Source organism: Sorex araneus, chromosome 7 (genome assembly GCF_027595985.1).
Source record: "Sorex araneus isolate mSorAra2 chromosome 7, mSorAra2.pri, whole genome shotgun sequence".
NCBI classification, from domain to species: Eukaryota; Metazoa; Chordata; class Mammalia; order Eulipotyphla; family Soricidae; genus Sorex; species Sorex araneus.
Window position 1 is genome coordinate 21,035,027 of NC_073308.1, and position 14,443 is coordinate 21,049,469.

At 39.8% G+C, this 14,443-nt stretch overlaps 1 protein-coding gene across 2 annotated transcripts in view; it reads right to left on the reverse strand.

The window, feature by feature from the left end:
* DUSP10 (dual specificity phosphatase 10) overlaps window positions 1–14,443 on the reverse strand; it is a 70,083-nt gene that overhangs the window by 24,038 nt on the left and 31,602 nt on the right. Inside the window, exons 3-4 of one of the 2 annotated variants that reach the window (XM_004613021.3) lie at window positions 13,117–13,485; window positions 8,206–9,429 (exon numbers count right to left, since the gene is read on the reverse strand). In XM_004613021.3, the coding sequence (XP_004613078.1) occupies window positions 9,164–9,429; window positions 13,117–13,485 (635 nt within the window). In that variant the 3' untranslated portion in view covers window positions 8,206–9,163. Of the gene's footprint in view, window positions 1–8,205; window positions 9,430–13,116; window positions 13,486–14,443 lie in introns of those variants that run through there. The other variant, XM_055144854.1, reaches the window with a different exon arrangement.

Consider the following 14,443-nt stretch of genomic DNA (forward strand, 5'->3'; position numbering starts at 1 on the left):
CACTTGAACCATACCCCAAAATACACCTCATCCTAAACCAGCACTTACAGCAATGAGTCAAGTGAACCAGAGCTGTACAAAGTAAAGAATAACTCACAAAATATAGAATGAAAGGCACTTGGCCGAGGTGGGGGGAGGGGGTGGTAGAGAGAAAGGCAAGGAAAGCAAGATCTATAGCCTTGGATCTGATTTTTGAATTATCACAGACTAAATTTCTTCTGAAAGTAGATTGTGATTGAGCAAACTTAACTCTTATTTTATTTAATTTAACTTTATTTTATAAAGTTCATGATTTATTGCATTCAATATTCCAACACCAATCCCACCACCATTATACCTTCCCACCACCATTATTTCCAATTTTTCAACCACCATCCAAGCCTGCCCCAATAGCAGGTCCTAAATTGTTTTATAATGCTTATTATGAATAATTTGCTGAAAATGATCAAAAAGATTTCCTTAGAAGAAACTGTAAAGATTGTTTTATCCACCCTGGAGCCATTATACCCTTGTATACAAGACTACTAACATGTTGTTACAGGTTAAGACTTGTGTATTAATATTTTCTTAATTGAGATTGGCTGCCTTCTACTTTACATCCCATTCAATGTGGTGTGCTACTCCTTGTATATCTATCAGTGGTTAAGAGTTTGAGATGTTGCTCCAGGAATTCTAAAATTTTGAATGGGGTGATATAGCTGGTTAGCTCTTATTTTTAAAAAATGAACAAGAAAAGACAAGAAGTAGAAGAAAGAAGGGTGTGAGTTGAATTAAGCAAAATGAAGTCAATGAATGAAAACAGACAGAAGACAAGTAGACCATCTGTATTTCTAAGTTATTGTAGGGAAAAGTGTTCTGCTGTTATGCATATGTGATTTTCACCAGAACTGAGAAACTGTTCAAAAGGGCAAGGAATCACATGGAGTCATTGTTTTACTCCATCAGCTGAGGTGAGTTATTCTGATCCAGGTGTTTTCATGCAATGACTAGAATGAATGATAAATTCAGTATCAATGGATAAATTCTCCAGCACCCTGACCACATGGGGATAATTTTGAATTTCCTATTCTGATTTAGAACTAAGCCCCAGTTTTTCACAGTACAATTGTTAATCACAAGTCTGTGGTCTTCTTTCCCTATCCTTTCCCAATTCCTTCTTCCTTGACACTTTTAAAGTTATTACCAGATCAATTTATTATTCTGCAATCTCTGCCTCAAGGTTTACTTCTGAGTAAACCAGTCTATTTCCAGGACCCCATAGGAGGCCATAAGGAGTCAAGCGCTCTCTAGAGGGCTCCAGTTTGAAAGCTCAAGCTGTGTCTAACCGGATGAGACATTCATTCTCCCAGTGGGATGCTTAATTCCAAGTTCCAATATCAGGCCAGCATTTGGGTCACTGATTCTATAGACATCACCTGAGAGATCATGTAGCAAAATGATGAATTGGATCATGAGATTTTTTTCCTTTATTTTTATTTTTTGAGAAGTATTCTGGTTTGTCTGTGTAATATATCAAGCCAAAGGGAGAAAAGGAAGTTCAGAGAATTAGCCATGAGTTATGGAATACAAGATGCCTCTTAGATCAGTCACTGAAATATGTTACATTGTAGAAATCTGATATGGATAAAGGAAAAAGATGGGTGGTTTGGTTCTTAAAAAATTGACACACCTATTAGAAGAAGGAGCACAAGCCATCACTAAGTAGATTCCATGTTCTCCTAATATCATTCACCCCAATTCCCTATTGTGTTGGGCCTGAGGATGGAGAAGGATATTCATTGCATCAAGAATGATATTCAAAAATTATCCCTGCACTGTAACACTATTGAGGTCATTACCATACTACTGCCTCATAGACTAATTTTTATTATCTTACCTTTATTTTGTTTTGTATGTTTTTGGGGGTTCACACCTGGAGATAGTCGGGGGTTATTCCTGGTTCTGCACTCAAGTATTACTCACTGCAGTATTCACTTGGGGGACAATATGAAATGCTGGATATGAAACCTGGGTCTGGTGCATGCAAAGCAATGCATCAACCGCTTTACTATCTCTCCAGCTCCTACATTTATTTTGAAAGGTTAAATGCAGTGGATTAAGGATGGTCAAAAATTATTTGTTATTCTTTTCATTGAAAGGAGGACTATAATACTCCTGCCTCACTAACCATTGAATTTGAGCTTGTATTAATAATTCACTAAATAAGTAGAATGTGACAGGCTATGAGGTTTCTGGGGTTAGTGATTAAAAAAAAAACACCTTGCAGCATTTATCCAATATTTTGAGAGTACTTGCTTTCGAGAATCAGCTGCCATGTTTCGTATTTCCTTGGAGCACTTCCAAAAGCATTCTCATGGAGAATCCCACATAAAGAGAAACCAAGACAGCCTGTGGAACATCCTTGACTGAACTTTAGAAGTATGTGAGCAGGCAAAATTAGAAGTAGATCCTTTAGCTTCAAATGGCATTTTGTACCCCGATAAGCATTTCAGAGATGTTTTACTGTTAAATCTGATTGAATTTCATGTTCATGAACAAATCATATTTTATTATTTCCAGCCATTATTTTTAGAGTCAATTGTTATCCAACAATGAACTGTAGGTCAAAATAGTAAACAAAAACTTACACTGCTCTTCCAAAGGAATTTAGAAAAGTAATGTCACCAACAAAAAGTAAAAAACCCCAAAAAGCAGGATGGGGAGTTGTCCCACAGCCCAATACTTTCACAAAATTAACCAATGCAGACACAGATGAATTATGAATAATGGTAGATTTTAAAAATATCAATTAGGAAGTTGCTTCAGTTGAAGCTGCTCCTTCCTCTGTAGTTTCACAGAAGAAAGAAATCAACACAATTGATTGTAAAAAATGAGATAATTAGCATTGATCTGACAGATGCTTATTTCTCTATCGTTATTAAAGGCCAAAAATGGACAGATTATAGTGGGCACATTTAGGTTCTTTTTGTGGTGAGGGTTCTGGGTTGTTTTCATGGGACCTGGAGGCCATCCCCAGCTATACTCAGCCATCTGGGTACTGTTTCAATGCTAGGGCCTGAGGATGTGGTGTTGCTCACACTCTGTGGTGCCAATTACCATGAGGTAATTCTGCCAGTGTCAGGGGACCAGTAGGACAATATCTGGTACAGGAGATCCAAACTGGTCAAAAACATACTATACTACCTCTCTGCCCCGGACTGTTTTAGTTTGACATTACATTTTACTAGAACATGATGATATTATATATATACACACATATATATACATATACATGTTATTATGTATTTAACAAAATGCACATACATATATGTATATATATACATAGATATATCTTGATAAAAGATGTGCATGCTAGAAAGTTTGAAATAATTCTCATAGGGGCCTTCAGGTCAAATGTCCGAGTTCAGTGTTTGAAGCATGTCAAGATTTTATGTCATGATAAGGATAAGTTGTTGCTGATTCTCCTACTTCTATGAAAGAGATGATGTCTAGTGGGTAGTCTTGAATTTTACAGGAAATTCCTTATTGAGCATGCTAGTCCAGTTTATCCCCCAAGTAAGCCAATAAACTATTATTTATGAATAGGGTTATGAAATATTTAAATTTGTCGTTCTTCCCCTATTACACAGAGCTCTTCGAACCTTGACATTTCCTGTGATAAAGGTTTTTACAGTATGTTTTGTTATGTTGCATAAGATGAAAAAACTAAGGGTGAGGGTCATGTACCATGAGTTTAGAGGGTTAGAAATTTCAGTTCCATCCTGAACCTATGGGGAAGGGAGAGGTACTAGAATTGAGTTCAATCCCCAAAGGCTAGAGACTTAGTCAATCATGCCTATTTAATAAGACTTCCATAAAATAACTAAAAGGCACGTTCGGAACTGGTGAACACATGGAAATGTGAGGAGTATAGTGTGCTCTGTATAGGCACAGGCCAATGCCCTTTCTCCATTCTTGGTCTTTTACATTGCTTCCATCTTGCTGCTCCTGAGTCATGTCCTTTGATTAAAGAAACTGAACATTTGTAAGTAAACTGTTTATCTGAGTCCTATGAGCAGTTCTATCACATCAATCAAGCGCAAGGAGAATGTCACTAGAAACTTCAATCCATGGCTGATCGGTTATAAGTGTAGGGGACGATCTGTGCTTGTGCCTTGGCATTTGAAAGATCACATGCAGTCTTGTAAGATTAAGCCATTAATCTATGTGATGTGATGTCTTCTCCAGCTATATTGTACCAGAATTCAGTTGACCTGTAAACCTTGAAACATACCTGATATCTAAGAATTGTTTGGTGTCAGAAAAAAACACACATGCACACACACGTACACACACACACACACACACACACACACACACACACACACACACCCTGAAATTTGGTACAGAAATTTAGGTCCAGAACAAAAAATGACTCTGAAATAGTTCAAGGATGTCAGGTATCTGCTCTTACATCCAGAGTCAGTAGGTCCCATAAGGCCAGAGGTGTCTGTATTAGACAGAAATCCTGTATGAAGCTGCTGATTCATAAGTAAACCATAAAACAGTCATTTAAGATTTTGGAGCAAAATGATGACACCTTCAAGAAAAAAATCTATTCTTTTGAATAGGAGTCTGTAAATAGAAATTTCCTCATGGATCATAAAATACAACCTATACTGCCCATAGAAATAAATGTTCTTTATCCATCAAACCTCAAAGTTGAATGTGAGTAACAACACTCTACAACCCCATGGAAGTAGAATATAAGATATCACGTAATAGTTGAAAAGATAAATGCTACCAAGGCTCACAATCTCTACAATCTTTATTCTTACTCTACTATGTCCTAAAACTCATTATGGTTTTAGGACATAAGATCTCATAGAACATTTTATGTGGCCTGTGGACTTAAAGAACTTTAACCTTTTTCAACAGGAAGGTTTACATGCTATTCTGGCATCATCCATTGCTGAGGTTAACAAAGGCAAATGGCAATGCCAATTTTATCTTCTGATGCCTCTGCTTCATGCCCATCCAACCTTCTCTGACTTTTGTCTCCACTGTGCCACAGAGACTACAGCTCATCACTGAACACAAAGGTACCCCACTCCCATCAACTTCTTTATTAGATTCCATAGTTGGACATTAGGGTAGAGTCAAATCTCTAGAATAAGCCCATCACCTATATTACCCAGTGGTTCTGCTTCAGATTAAGCCCTGCACACATATATATAGCAGCAAACACTGACATTGTCATGAAAGAAATTAGGAACCTGTGGGGCCGAAGAGAAAGTACAGAGAGTAGGGCCTTTACTTTGCACCCAGTCAACCCAGGTTTGATCCCCAAAACTCCATAAGGTCCCCCAAGACTGCAAGGAGTAATTCCTGAGTGCAGAGCCAGGAATAAGTCCTAAGCACTGAAACAAAAACAAAATGGAAAGAAATTAGGAATCTCAAATAAAAATGGGGAAGAATTACAATGTCCCTACCCACAAGGGATCACAGTTCCACTGAGAAGTGAACAGTGGGGACTCAAAAATCAGAAAACGTGGAGAGAGAGAAACTTGCTTCCTGTTAATTGGCTAATGTTCCAGTGGGACTCTATTTTTTGTTGAGCTGTTGTATATACACATATATGGACCAGGGTGTGCAGAATTGTTATTGTTTGGAAAAGATGCTGAAAATATTTTTTAAAAAATTTATCTTGAGAAGGGCTGGAGTGATATCACAGAGGGTTGAGCATTTGCCTTGCATGTGGCCAACCCGGGTTCAATTCTTAGCATCCCATATGGTTCCCTGAGCACCACCAGGAGTAATTCCTGAGTGCAAAGCCAGGAGTAACCCCTGTGCATCGCCAGGTGTGACCCAAAAGGAAAAAAATCTCAAGAAAAGCTCACTGGAACTAAAAAAAAAGAGAGAGAGAAAGAAATTAGAAATCCTGAAGAGTCAGGGTATTTAGTTTATTATCTCTATTTAAAGGCAGGACAGAGAGGAGTGCTTTGTGTGATTTTCCGTGTTCTTCTCTACCTGTTTCCAATTAGAGTTTTAAATTAAACCCATATCTTCTGGGATTGAATGTTAAAGTTGAAGGAATATAACACAGTGTTGTTTTATCTTTAAATGCCAGTTCACATACAGGTGGGGAAATTCTATTGTTTTATCTCCATCTTGCCATATTGCTTATCTCTCAGGATATCTCACTAGAGAAATTTAGTCCAATTCTAACTTGGCCACCATGTGAAGAAATTACTTAGATCCACTTTCTTTACTCTGATGTAATTTATTGATTTGGCCTCTGCCATATATGCTCCCTTTCCTTCTGGTTCACATATTTTCTTACCCTTGCAGGAGGTCATTTGTCCTCACTTGTGGTTAACATGTCATAAGTGGTTGTGTGTGTTTATTCTTTCATATCTCCCCTTGCACTTGTTCTCCATCTGTTAACTTTCCTGCCCCACTTCCTGTCCTGTATATCTTTTTCCCAAAGTAGCTGGCAAGATTTTCCATAAAATGTGAACTCTATATTCTAGGTTAGTAGTGGAAGTTTACAATTGACTGGAAATGTATCAAGTATTGAAATAAACATAAGAGTTGGAGTTATTTTCTTGGTCACTTAAGATATCAATGTTTTCTGTACCTTTCTTAAAATTAATAGAGATATCACATTTGCATTCTAGTAAAGAATTAAATCAATTCAGCATGAAACAACTCTTGTGGGACTCTGAAAGCCTTAAATGCATTGGTCAGCCTGAGAGCCTGCTTTCTCAGGAAGACAGCACTCAATTTCTAGAGCAATGGCTTAGCTAATCCATTTTCTTTTCACAAAGTAGTTAACATTCCTCATGAAGAAATGAAGACTAAGTGACTCAAAACAGATTAGCAAAAAGACCTGAGCCTCTCGCAGAATTCTTGGTATGCCGGTTGGCAAGATTCCTGTCTGCCCAGAACAGTTTCTCAAAATCAAAGTTCAAAAAAACATAAATCATTCCCCTGAAGCTAGAGAGAAACTGGGTTTTCTTCTTCTTTTGGTAAAATGAAAAAAGGAAAAGGAATAAATATTATCCTATTTATTCCTAACTTCTCTTAGGAATTTAACATTTGGAATTAGAACAAAGAAAATGTCTAATAAACATGTTTTAAATCACTAATTATCAAACAAACTCCTTAAATATGCTCACACACCAGGAAAATTATTATGCCAGAAGAGTAGAAAACAGTTAAGATTTTCTACTGGATTAATACTTTGCTATACACTAACTCACAACTCTGTTCATTCTGTTCAAGCCAGTTTCTAATCTTTTAATAAAACATTGAATTCCCTTCTAGTAAAAGAACTGTGTAAATGTAAAAAATATTTTGTGATGACATTTATAAGCAAAATACTTATGTTGAACTTACAAAAATATGTATGTTGAATGTAGTGAGAAGGAATTAGACTACTAGAATTCGTTATCTCTTTTACTCACCCCAGGCCAAGTCAGCTTTCTCTGAATCTTCACAATTTTCTAGATCTATCTTTGAGTAAATGGTAGAGAACACTTGGATAGTGTCCTCCTAACTCCATACCAGCCTGTCTGTGAATGGGAGGGAACACCAGCTCTATGTCACTCCAGCTGTGATAGTGAAGCTGTATTTGGGGAGCTGAGCTCTGTTCACCAGCTCAAGGGGAGAGCTTAACAACATACTACAGCGGACACCATGTGTTGAGCTGTAACCAAGACAACAAATAAGCAAATGTTGTAGATGGGAGGGGTCCTGTAGAAGCCCCCAGAAGGCATGTTGGATAAATATTTAGCAACTTACCACTGGGGATTCAACAGTTCTAACCCAACATTCTGTGTAGCAACCTAATTACCAAGGCTGAAAAGCTGTATAAAGCACCTCATTCCTTTAAGGAGACTTCGCCTGAGGGCCCCCTTAGGGACAGATTACATTTGCAGAAAGGGTTGATGAAGGTGGTAAAGATAAAGGCAATGGGGATTGGGCAGATCAATACTGCAGCTCTTTGGCTTTCTTGCTTTTTTGCCTTCTACTGAGAACAGAGAATAGTTGCCCACCCTCATTCTTCCCACCCTGACAAGGCTTGCAAAAACCTCTGCTTATTTACACCCATGATGTGATGTGTTACAAGTTACCAGACAGAGGTAAGAGATGCTTGACCCTGAGTTGAAGAAAGGAGGAGGAGAAAAAAGACACATCCCAAAGTGAGTTCCATTTATATAATGAAAATAAAATTTTACACAATCAACAGAAACACACCAATTTTTTTGCGAAAAATATTTTTAAATAAATTTTGTCTTTTTTTACATTCTGATATACATATTTAACAAGGTTTATGGCACTGTAACCAGAATCAAATACACCTTTCCCCCCCCAAAAAAAAAATAAAGGAAAAATGTGGGAAGAAAAATAACTGGTTTGTTTAATCCTTTCTCTTTCCAAGCTGGCAAATTTGCACTATTTGTCTATTATTCTGCCATCAGATCAAACTCTTTTCACACTCAAAACACCATATTATTGCACAAGAAGCCAGTGAAAGCATATGGTATAATGGTCAGTTTCCTGCTATTAAAAAAAAAAAATCTCTGAAACCTGGAGAAGGGGGGTGAAGGAAGGGGAGAATAATCCAAGTATGAAACACACAAAATAAACAGTATCCTTTGTTTTTAAAGAATGTGAAGAGTCCTTAGACCACATAACTGCCCTTCTCTCCTTGGACTAGGATGGGGTGGGTTGGGTTGGGTTCTATTTTCTACATAGCCAGCTCAGGCAAACCCCAGACCCTCATGATTCATTATCTCTACTTACTTTTGGTTCTGTTTAATTGTCTTGAAGTGTATTATCCTTGGTCTATGAACCTGCACAGACTATGTATTCATAAACTCTACAAATAGCTTAAAAGGAAAAGGGGAAGAAACAAGTTTTATTATATTTTTATTATTGACTTAAAAAATGACTTCTTTTGCCCCTTCCCTGCTTTATCAGTTCATGGGAAATAAATCTCAATGGCATCAAAAGTTAAATTCTTCTCACACCTGTTAAAAATAAATGGTTTTAAACAAGTTTGTTTCCATTCACAAACTTTATCCCCATTTTTAAAAAAAAAATAAAAGAAAAAGAAAGAAAAGAAAGAATACATCTTCCTTCCTCTTGGTCTAATGACTGTCCATCTAGAAGTTTGTCACACTACCGTTTCCACGCCCATCAGCTTTGGTGTAAGGATCCGCGGTGTCACACCGTTGTTTAGGTCTTCCTCAAACTCCAGCAACTGCCCCATGAAGTTAAGGTTTGGGGAAATAATTGGTCGTTTGCCTTTGACAAATTTATAAGCATCAGTCATAGTCATCCGTGTGTGCTTCATCAAGTAGGCAATGACGATGGTGGCCGAGCGGGACACGCCAGCCTGGCAATGGATGAGAAGCCCCTTTCCACATTGGTGAGCTTCCTCTGGAAATGAGAGATGCAAGAGGTGAAGGAAAAAGAATGAACTGGAAGGAGAGAGATGAACTGCTCTCCAGTCCCGACAATGCCACAGGTAGGGAGAGAATCCATTAAAAAGATATTTTAAGGCAGTAGAATTACTAGATCATCATGTAACACTTTTTGTTTGCATCTTCCAACAGTTGGCTATTGCTAAAGTAATACTAGCAGGGGTAAGAAACTTCTTTTCTACAACTGGAGGGAGGATTGGGTGAAGGCATCAGTCAAAAGAAGTTCTCCCCCTGGGCGAGGGCCGCCACTGAAGCTACAGCCACCACACCATGAACTTTATTATCGATGTAAAAATAATGAATAGTTATTAATACTCAGAAAGCTATTGCTTCAGGAGAGCCTTCTGATTATGGACACTGATCCCACTTGCCAGGTTGTACGACTCAACATTTTTACACCTGAGGACTGACACGGAGTATCACTCAGGGGAAACAATAACTGCTGTAGTCGGCCAGTAGTTTCCAACCTTTCAACCTGCACACTCCATCTGCACACCTGCTCTGGGAACCACCTGTACCTTAGCAAAATGAAAGCTGTTCACAATGTCTCTCTCACCTAAGGCAGAGCAACACTTCTCTAGACTCTCAAATTGCTCTGCACAGGAACCACATGACAGGATAAGAGACTCAGTCTTACTCCACCCAGACTGAGGTGAACTGACACAACACAACTAGGGACTCACTCTAATTCTTCACCAGAAGGCCTGGTGGCTGTCAAGTCAGCTCCTGACTTGCTGTAGTCGGGCCCCGTGTGCCACACACAGCCCAATTCTTCCTCCCCTTCCCCCAGCTCCATGTGCTTTTATAGCACAGCAGCAATGCAGAAATGGAAGGATTCCAGAACAATTGAAAGTGGAAGTACTTTAAATGTATTCTGGTATTTAAAAAGCTCAAAAGAATTGTTTGTGAGTACTGCCTGAATGGGTTCCTAATGACTCTTCCAGAGGAAAAGACATCACAAAGTGGCATCCCCAAAGGAATACCAATTAGATGAAGAGTAAGGATGGAGCATGAATAAGGAGAGTAGTGATTTAACTTCCATTACTTCCACCGACTACCTACCAATGAACCAAGAGATGGAACATTGCACAAATTTTACTTGAAAAATCTCCAAATGAAGCTCACTTCTCCCAGCTAACTAAATTTTAAGAAAGTATCTCCTTTTGCAATTTCTCTTCAGCACACACTGTTCATCAACCTTCACAGCAAGAGAGAAAGAGAAAAAACGCAGCAGTGATGAAATGGTGATGGCAAAGCACTAGTTGTTTCTACCCATCTGTCCACTCACCAGGCTCTAGAAGTGAGTTCCATGACTTCCTGGCACCTTAATCCCTCTCTCTGAATAATGGGAATACTGATAAGTAAAAGTCTCGGGGAACATGGAAATAATATGTCCTATGTCAGGACTAGCATAGTTAAATCCTAAACCCTGATTGCACTTACTTTAAATTCTCCATGAACATCATGTCTATAAAACTTGCTGTGATTTTCCTAAAATTCTAATATTTCATTTTGTTCAATGACATAACAATGGAAATACCCTGAGCCTGCACAACCTCTGATGCTGAGTTGTTTTCAGGTTACAGGGTATTTGCTATTTGTTTGGTTTTCCTTCTGAAAAAGTAGGTAAGCCTGAATAATCTACAAAGAATGTGGGTACTTTGATTGAAATCCTCTTAGAATAAGTATATCTTATGCTACTCATTAGATGGAAAGCAATTTCCTAACTTCCCCCAACTGGGATTAAGTCAGATAAACTTGCAGTCATAACATCATATATAAAGCAGGAAGTTCCTCCTCAACGTGGAGACAAATACTTACTCCTTGCAGCTCAAGGAATTCCTTGGGTCAGATATAAAGAATCTGAGGGCAGGGCCAGAGTGATAGTACAGTGGGTAAGGAGTTTGCCTTTCATGCAGTCAACCCGGTTTCAATTCTCGACATTCCATATGATCCCCTGTTCATCGCCAGGAGTGATTTGAGTGCAGAGCCAGGAGTAACCCCTGAACAATGCCAGGTGTGACCCAAAAAGCAACAACACCAACAACAAAATAATCTGAGGGATCTTTATATCTACAAGTTGTGCATCAGGAATTAACAGAGCATGGTAAGCATTGCTCTAGCCCATTACAGAGAACCAGGAGTGCATGGTTCTGCTCCCGTATCTAACACTATAATCCCTAAGACCTTGGAGAAGTCATTTTATTTTTTTGAGTGCAGCAACCATTCCCAGTTTCCTCCAAATTTCCAAACTATGTATTCCATGGTTTGACAATGAAGTCATAATTAGCAAGCCAACCATCTGGCAAAGTAACAAGCGCTGCAAACTCAAAGACAAATCCAACAGACTCCATGACTGCATAACCCAAGGTTTTGTGTTGACAACAGAGCACCAAATGTGAGAGCAATTTTTCTGGAACAGCCCAGTAAAAGCAGTTGGGAAAATTTGAGCTAGAGAAACAGTATTACTAGCAGGTCAAGCACTTGCCTTGCATGTGGCTGAACCATGTTCAATCCCCAGCAGCCCATGGGGTCACCCATGTCTGCAATGAGTGATCCCGGAATAAAGAGTCAGAAGTGGGTCCCGAGTTCCACTGGGTGTGGCCCCACCTCCTCTCCCCTCAGAAAGGGAAAAAAACTAATAGGAAAAGTACTGGGTTTCCAGTCCATGGTAATCAAGGTTGGAGTCACTTGAAAATAAAAAGTATGGAGAGTTGGCTAGGTGCTCCTAAATGCTCCTAGGAACCTTATTGTAATTCAAGGCCATAGAAATAGCAAAAGTTGATTGTTAGGCTGGTGGTTGCTTCCTTCTAGAAATTGTTGTGCATTTTTGCTGAAATTTTCCATTGGGAACTATTTGGGCAACATGGACTGATTATTCTAACTTCTCTAACCATGGAGCAAATTCTGTAAGACAACTGAGTTCCATCTCCCCAGTATTCAAATTTATGCCCTTTTGCTACCCATGGCTTATGATCAGAGACAAAAAGGTAGATAGGAAGTCATACCCCTCCACTGACCAGCTGTGGAAAGGCATTCATGTTTGGTTTAATTTTCAGGGAAAGGTTCTTCAGAAGCAACCCTTCAGCAAATGCCACCTTTGCCACAAACTCACATAAAGAGGCATGCCAACTACAAAATAACAACTCAAGGCGAAGAAATAAAATCATTTCCTATATTGGATGAAGGCTTTTCAACACCATTGAGAAGGATGGGAGACTTGGGAGCGGGGGCTCATATTCATTACATATTACCTCCAGTAAGAAGCTGAGGGGCGTTAGTAGTAACCTCTGATTCCTACTTTCCATCCATTCTTCCAAAATTCTATTGTAAAAGGTCTCAGTGACTAGTCTCTATCACTTTTACCTTGAGCACTTGAAGGAGTAAGATGTTTTGGGGGACAGATCCCCACCAGAATTGCCTTCTACATCCATCCTGATAGGTCTATGCACTTGATGGGCTTAGGAGAAGCTTACGCACTTAGGAGAAAACCTTGCACCAGGTGAGAGAGCCCAGACTTCAGCTTGGAGCAAATTTCCTGCAACCTTGGAATAAACCCTGGCCTGGATATTAAAGTATAAGCTGGAGGGAAAAGGATGGGAGAAGAGGCAAACTGCAAGAACAACCCTGGGGAGATAGTTACCAATGAACTCAAAAGCCTCTTCAAAGTATTGCCGCAGGTTCTGCTTATTGCTGTCAGTGGCTGGCAGACGTTTGTAGTTGAACAAGCCTTTCTCGTAGTGGTACAGGGGCAGGTGGGTGGTGACGTTGATGATGTAGCCAATGTTCAGTCGCTGCATGGTGTCCACATCCTGAGCATCCTGCTCATTGCCAAGAAACAGGAAGGGCAAGATGGGGGTCAGCTCTGCATTCTCGATGTCCGGGGTGGTAGGGATGGACTGAGGTAGCAAGCCGGAGGCTGCAGAGGCGCCCCCTGCCTCCCTGCACTCCTGCAGCTGGAGGGAGTTGTCACAGAGGTTTTCATGGTTCTGCTTAAAACTGCTAAGTCCACCTGGAACCAAAGCACAGAGAGCGAGTGTGACTATCTCTGGAAGTCAGAGCTGCCAGGAAAGGCCACCAGAGGAATTGTGTGCCATATTATTTAGGGAAACCATTGCTTCCTGAAGATCCAAACAAAACCGCAGGTCCATCTGGATACCCTGGACATGCCTGAAAGGCTATGGCTCCATTCGATACTTTGGGCAAGTGCTTGCAACACAAACTGGGACAAGTTCCCCTAGAAATAGTTCCAGGCAGTGTCCAGTCAATACACCAGCAGCAAATTTGATTCGCCTCAGAGAGCCCTATGCTCAGTGGCCTACATACACTCGTGTCCCTGGGGGAGGTGAGCAGGCATGAATGACATCCTTGGGTGAGAAACTTGTGCTAGTCTCTGGGCACAGCTGACCTGTGTCTTGCATCCTCATCAACCCATTTCCTCCATTTTGACAGTCTGCTCCAAATCCAGGCAACTGGTTATGAGGAGAAACCTTGGAAGTGCCAGAGGATCTTGACTGCCATGCCAGTTGTACCACTTTCAGGATCTGTGACGTAGGTAAGAGAATGTGTCTCTGTAGGTCTGTTTCCTCAGCTGGAAAATGAGGATAACAGCATCGCCCTCTTAGTGTGATTGTGACTTTAGAATGATTGCATACATATGAAGTGGTCAGCACCCAGTCTGGTACCCAATGATCACTCAGCAGGAATGAGCCTTTTCACTTATAATGTTTATGTAATTGGTCAGAGGTGGAAGGAACAGAGCAACTCTTTCTAAAGAAAGACAAAATACAGAGAGGATAAGGTAAGATGGCTTATGATCTCTCCTGAGATATTTTCATTTGAGGACTCTAATGGTACCTGCCCTCACATCTACTAGAACAAAACCCGGAAACAGTCTTATCCCTAGTCCTTTCTGAGGCGGTGAGTTCACAAAACCATCAGGAAATCTCAAATAGAATCATGAACACATT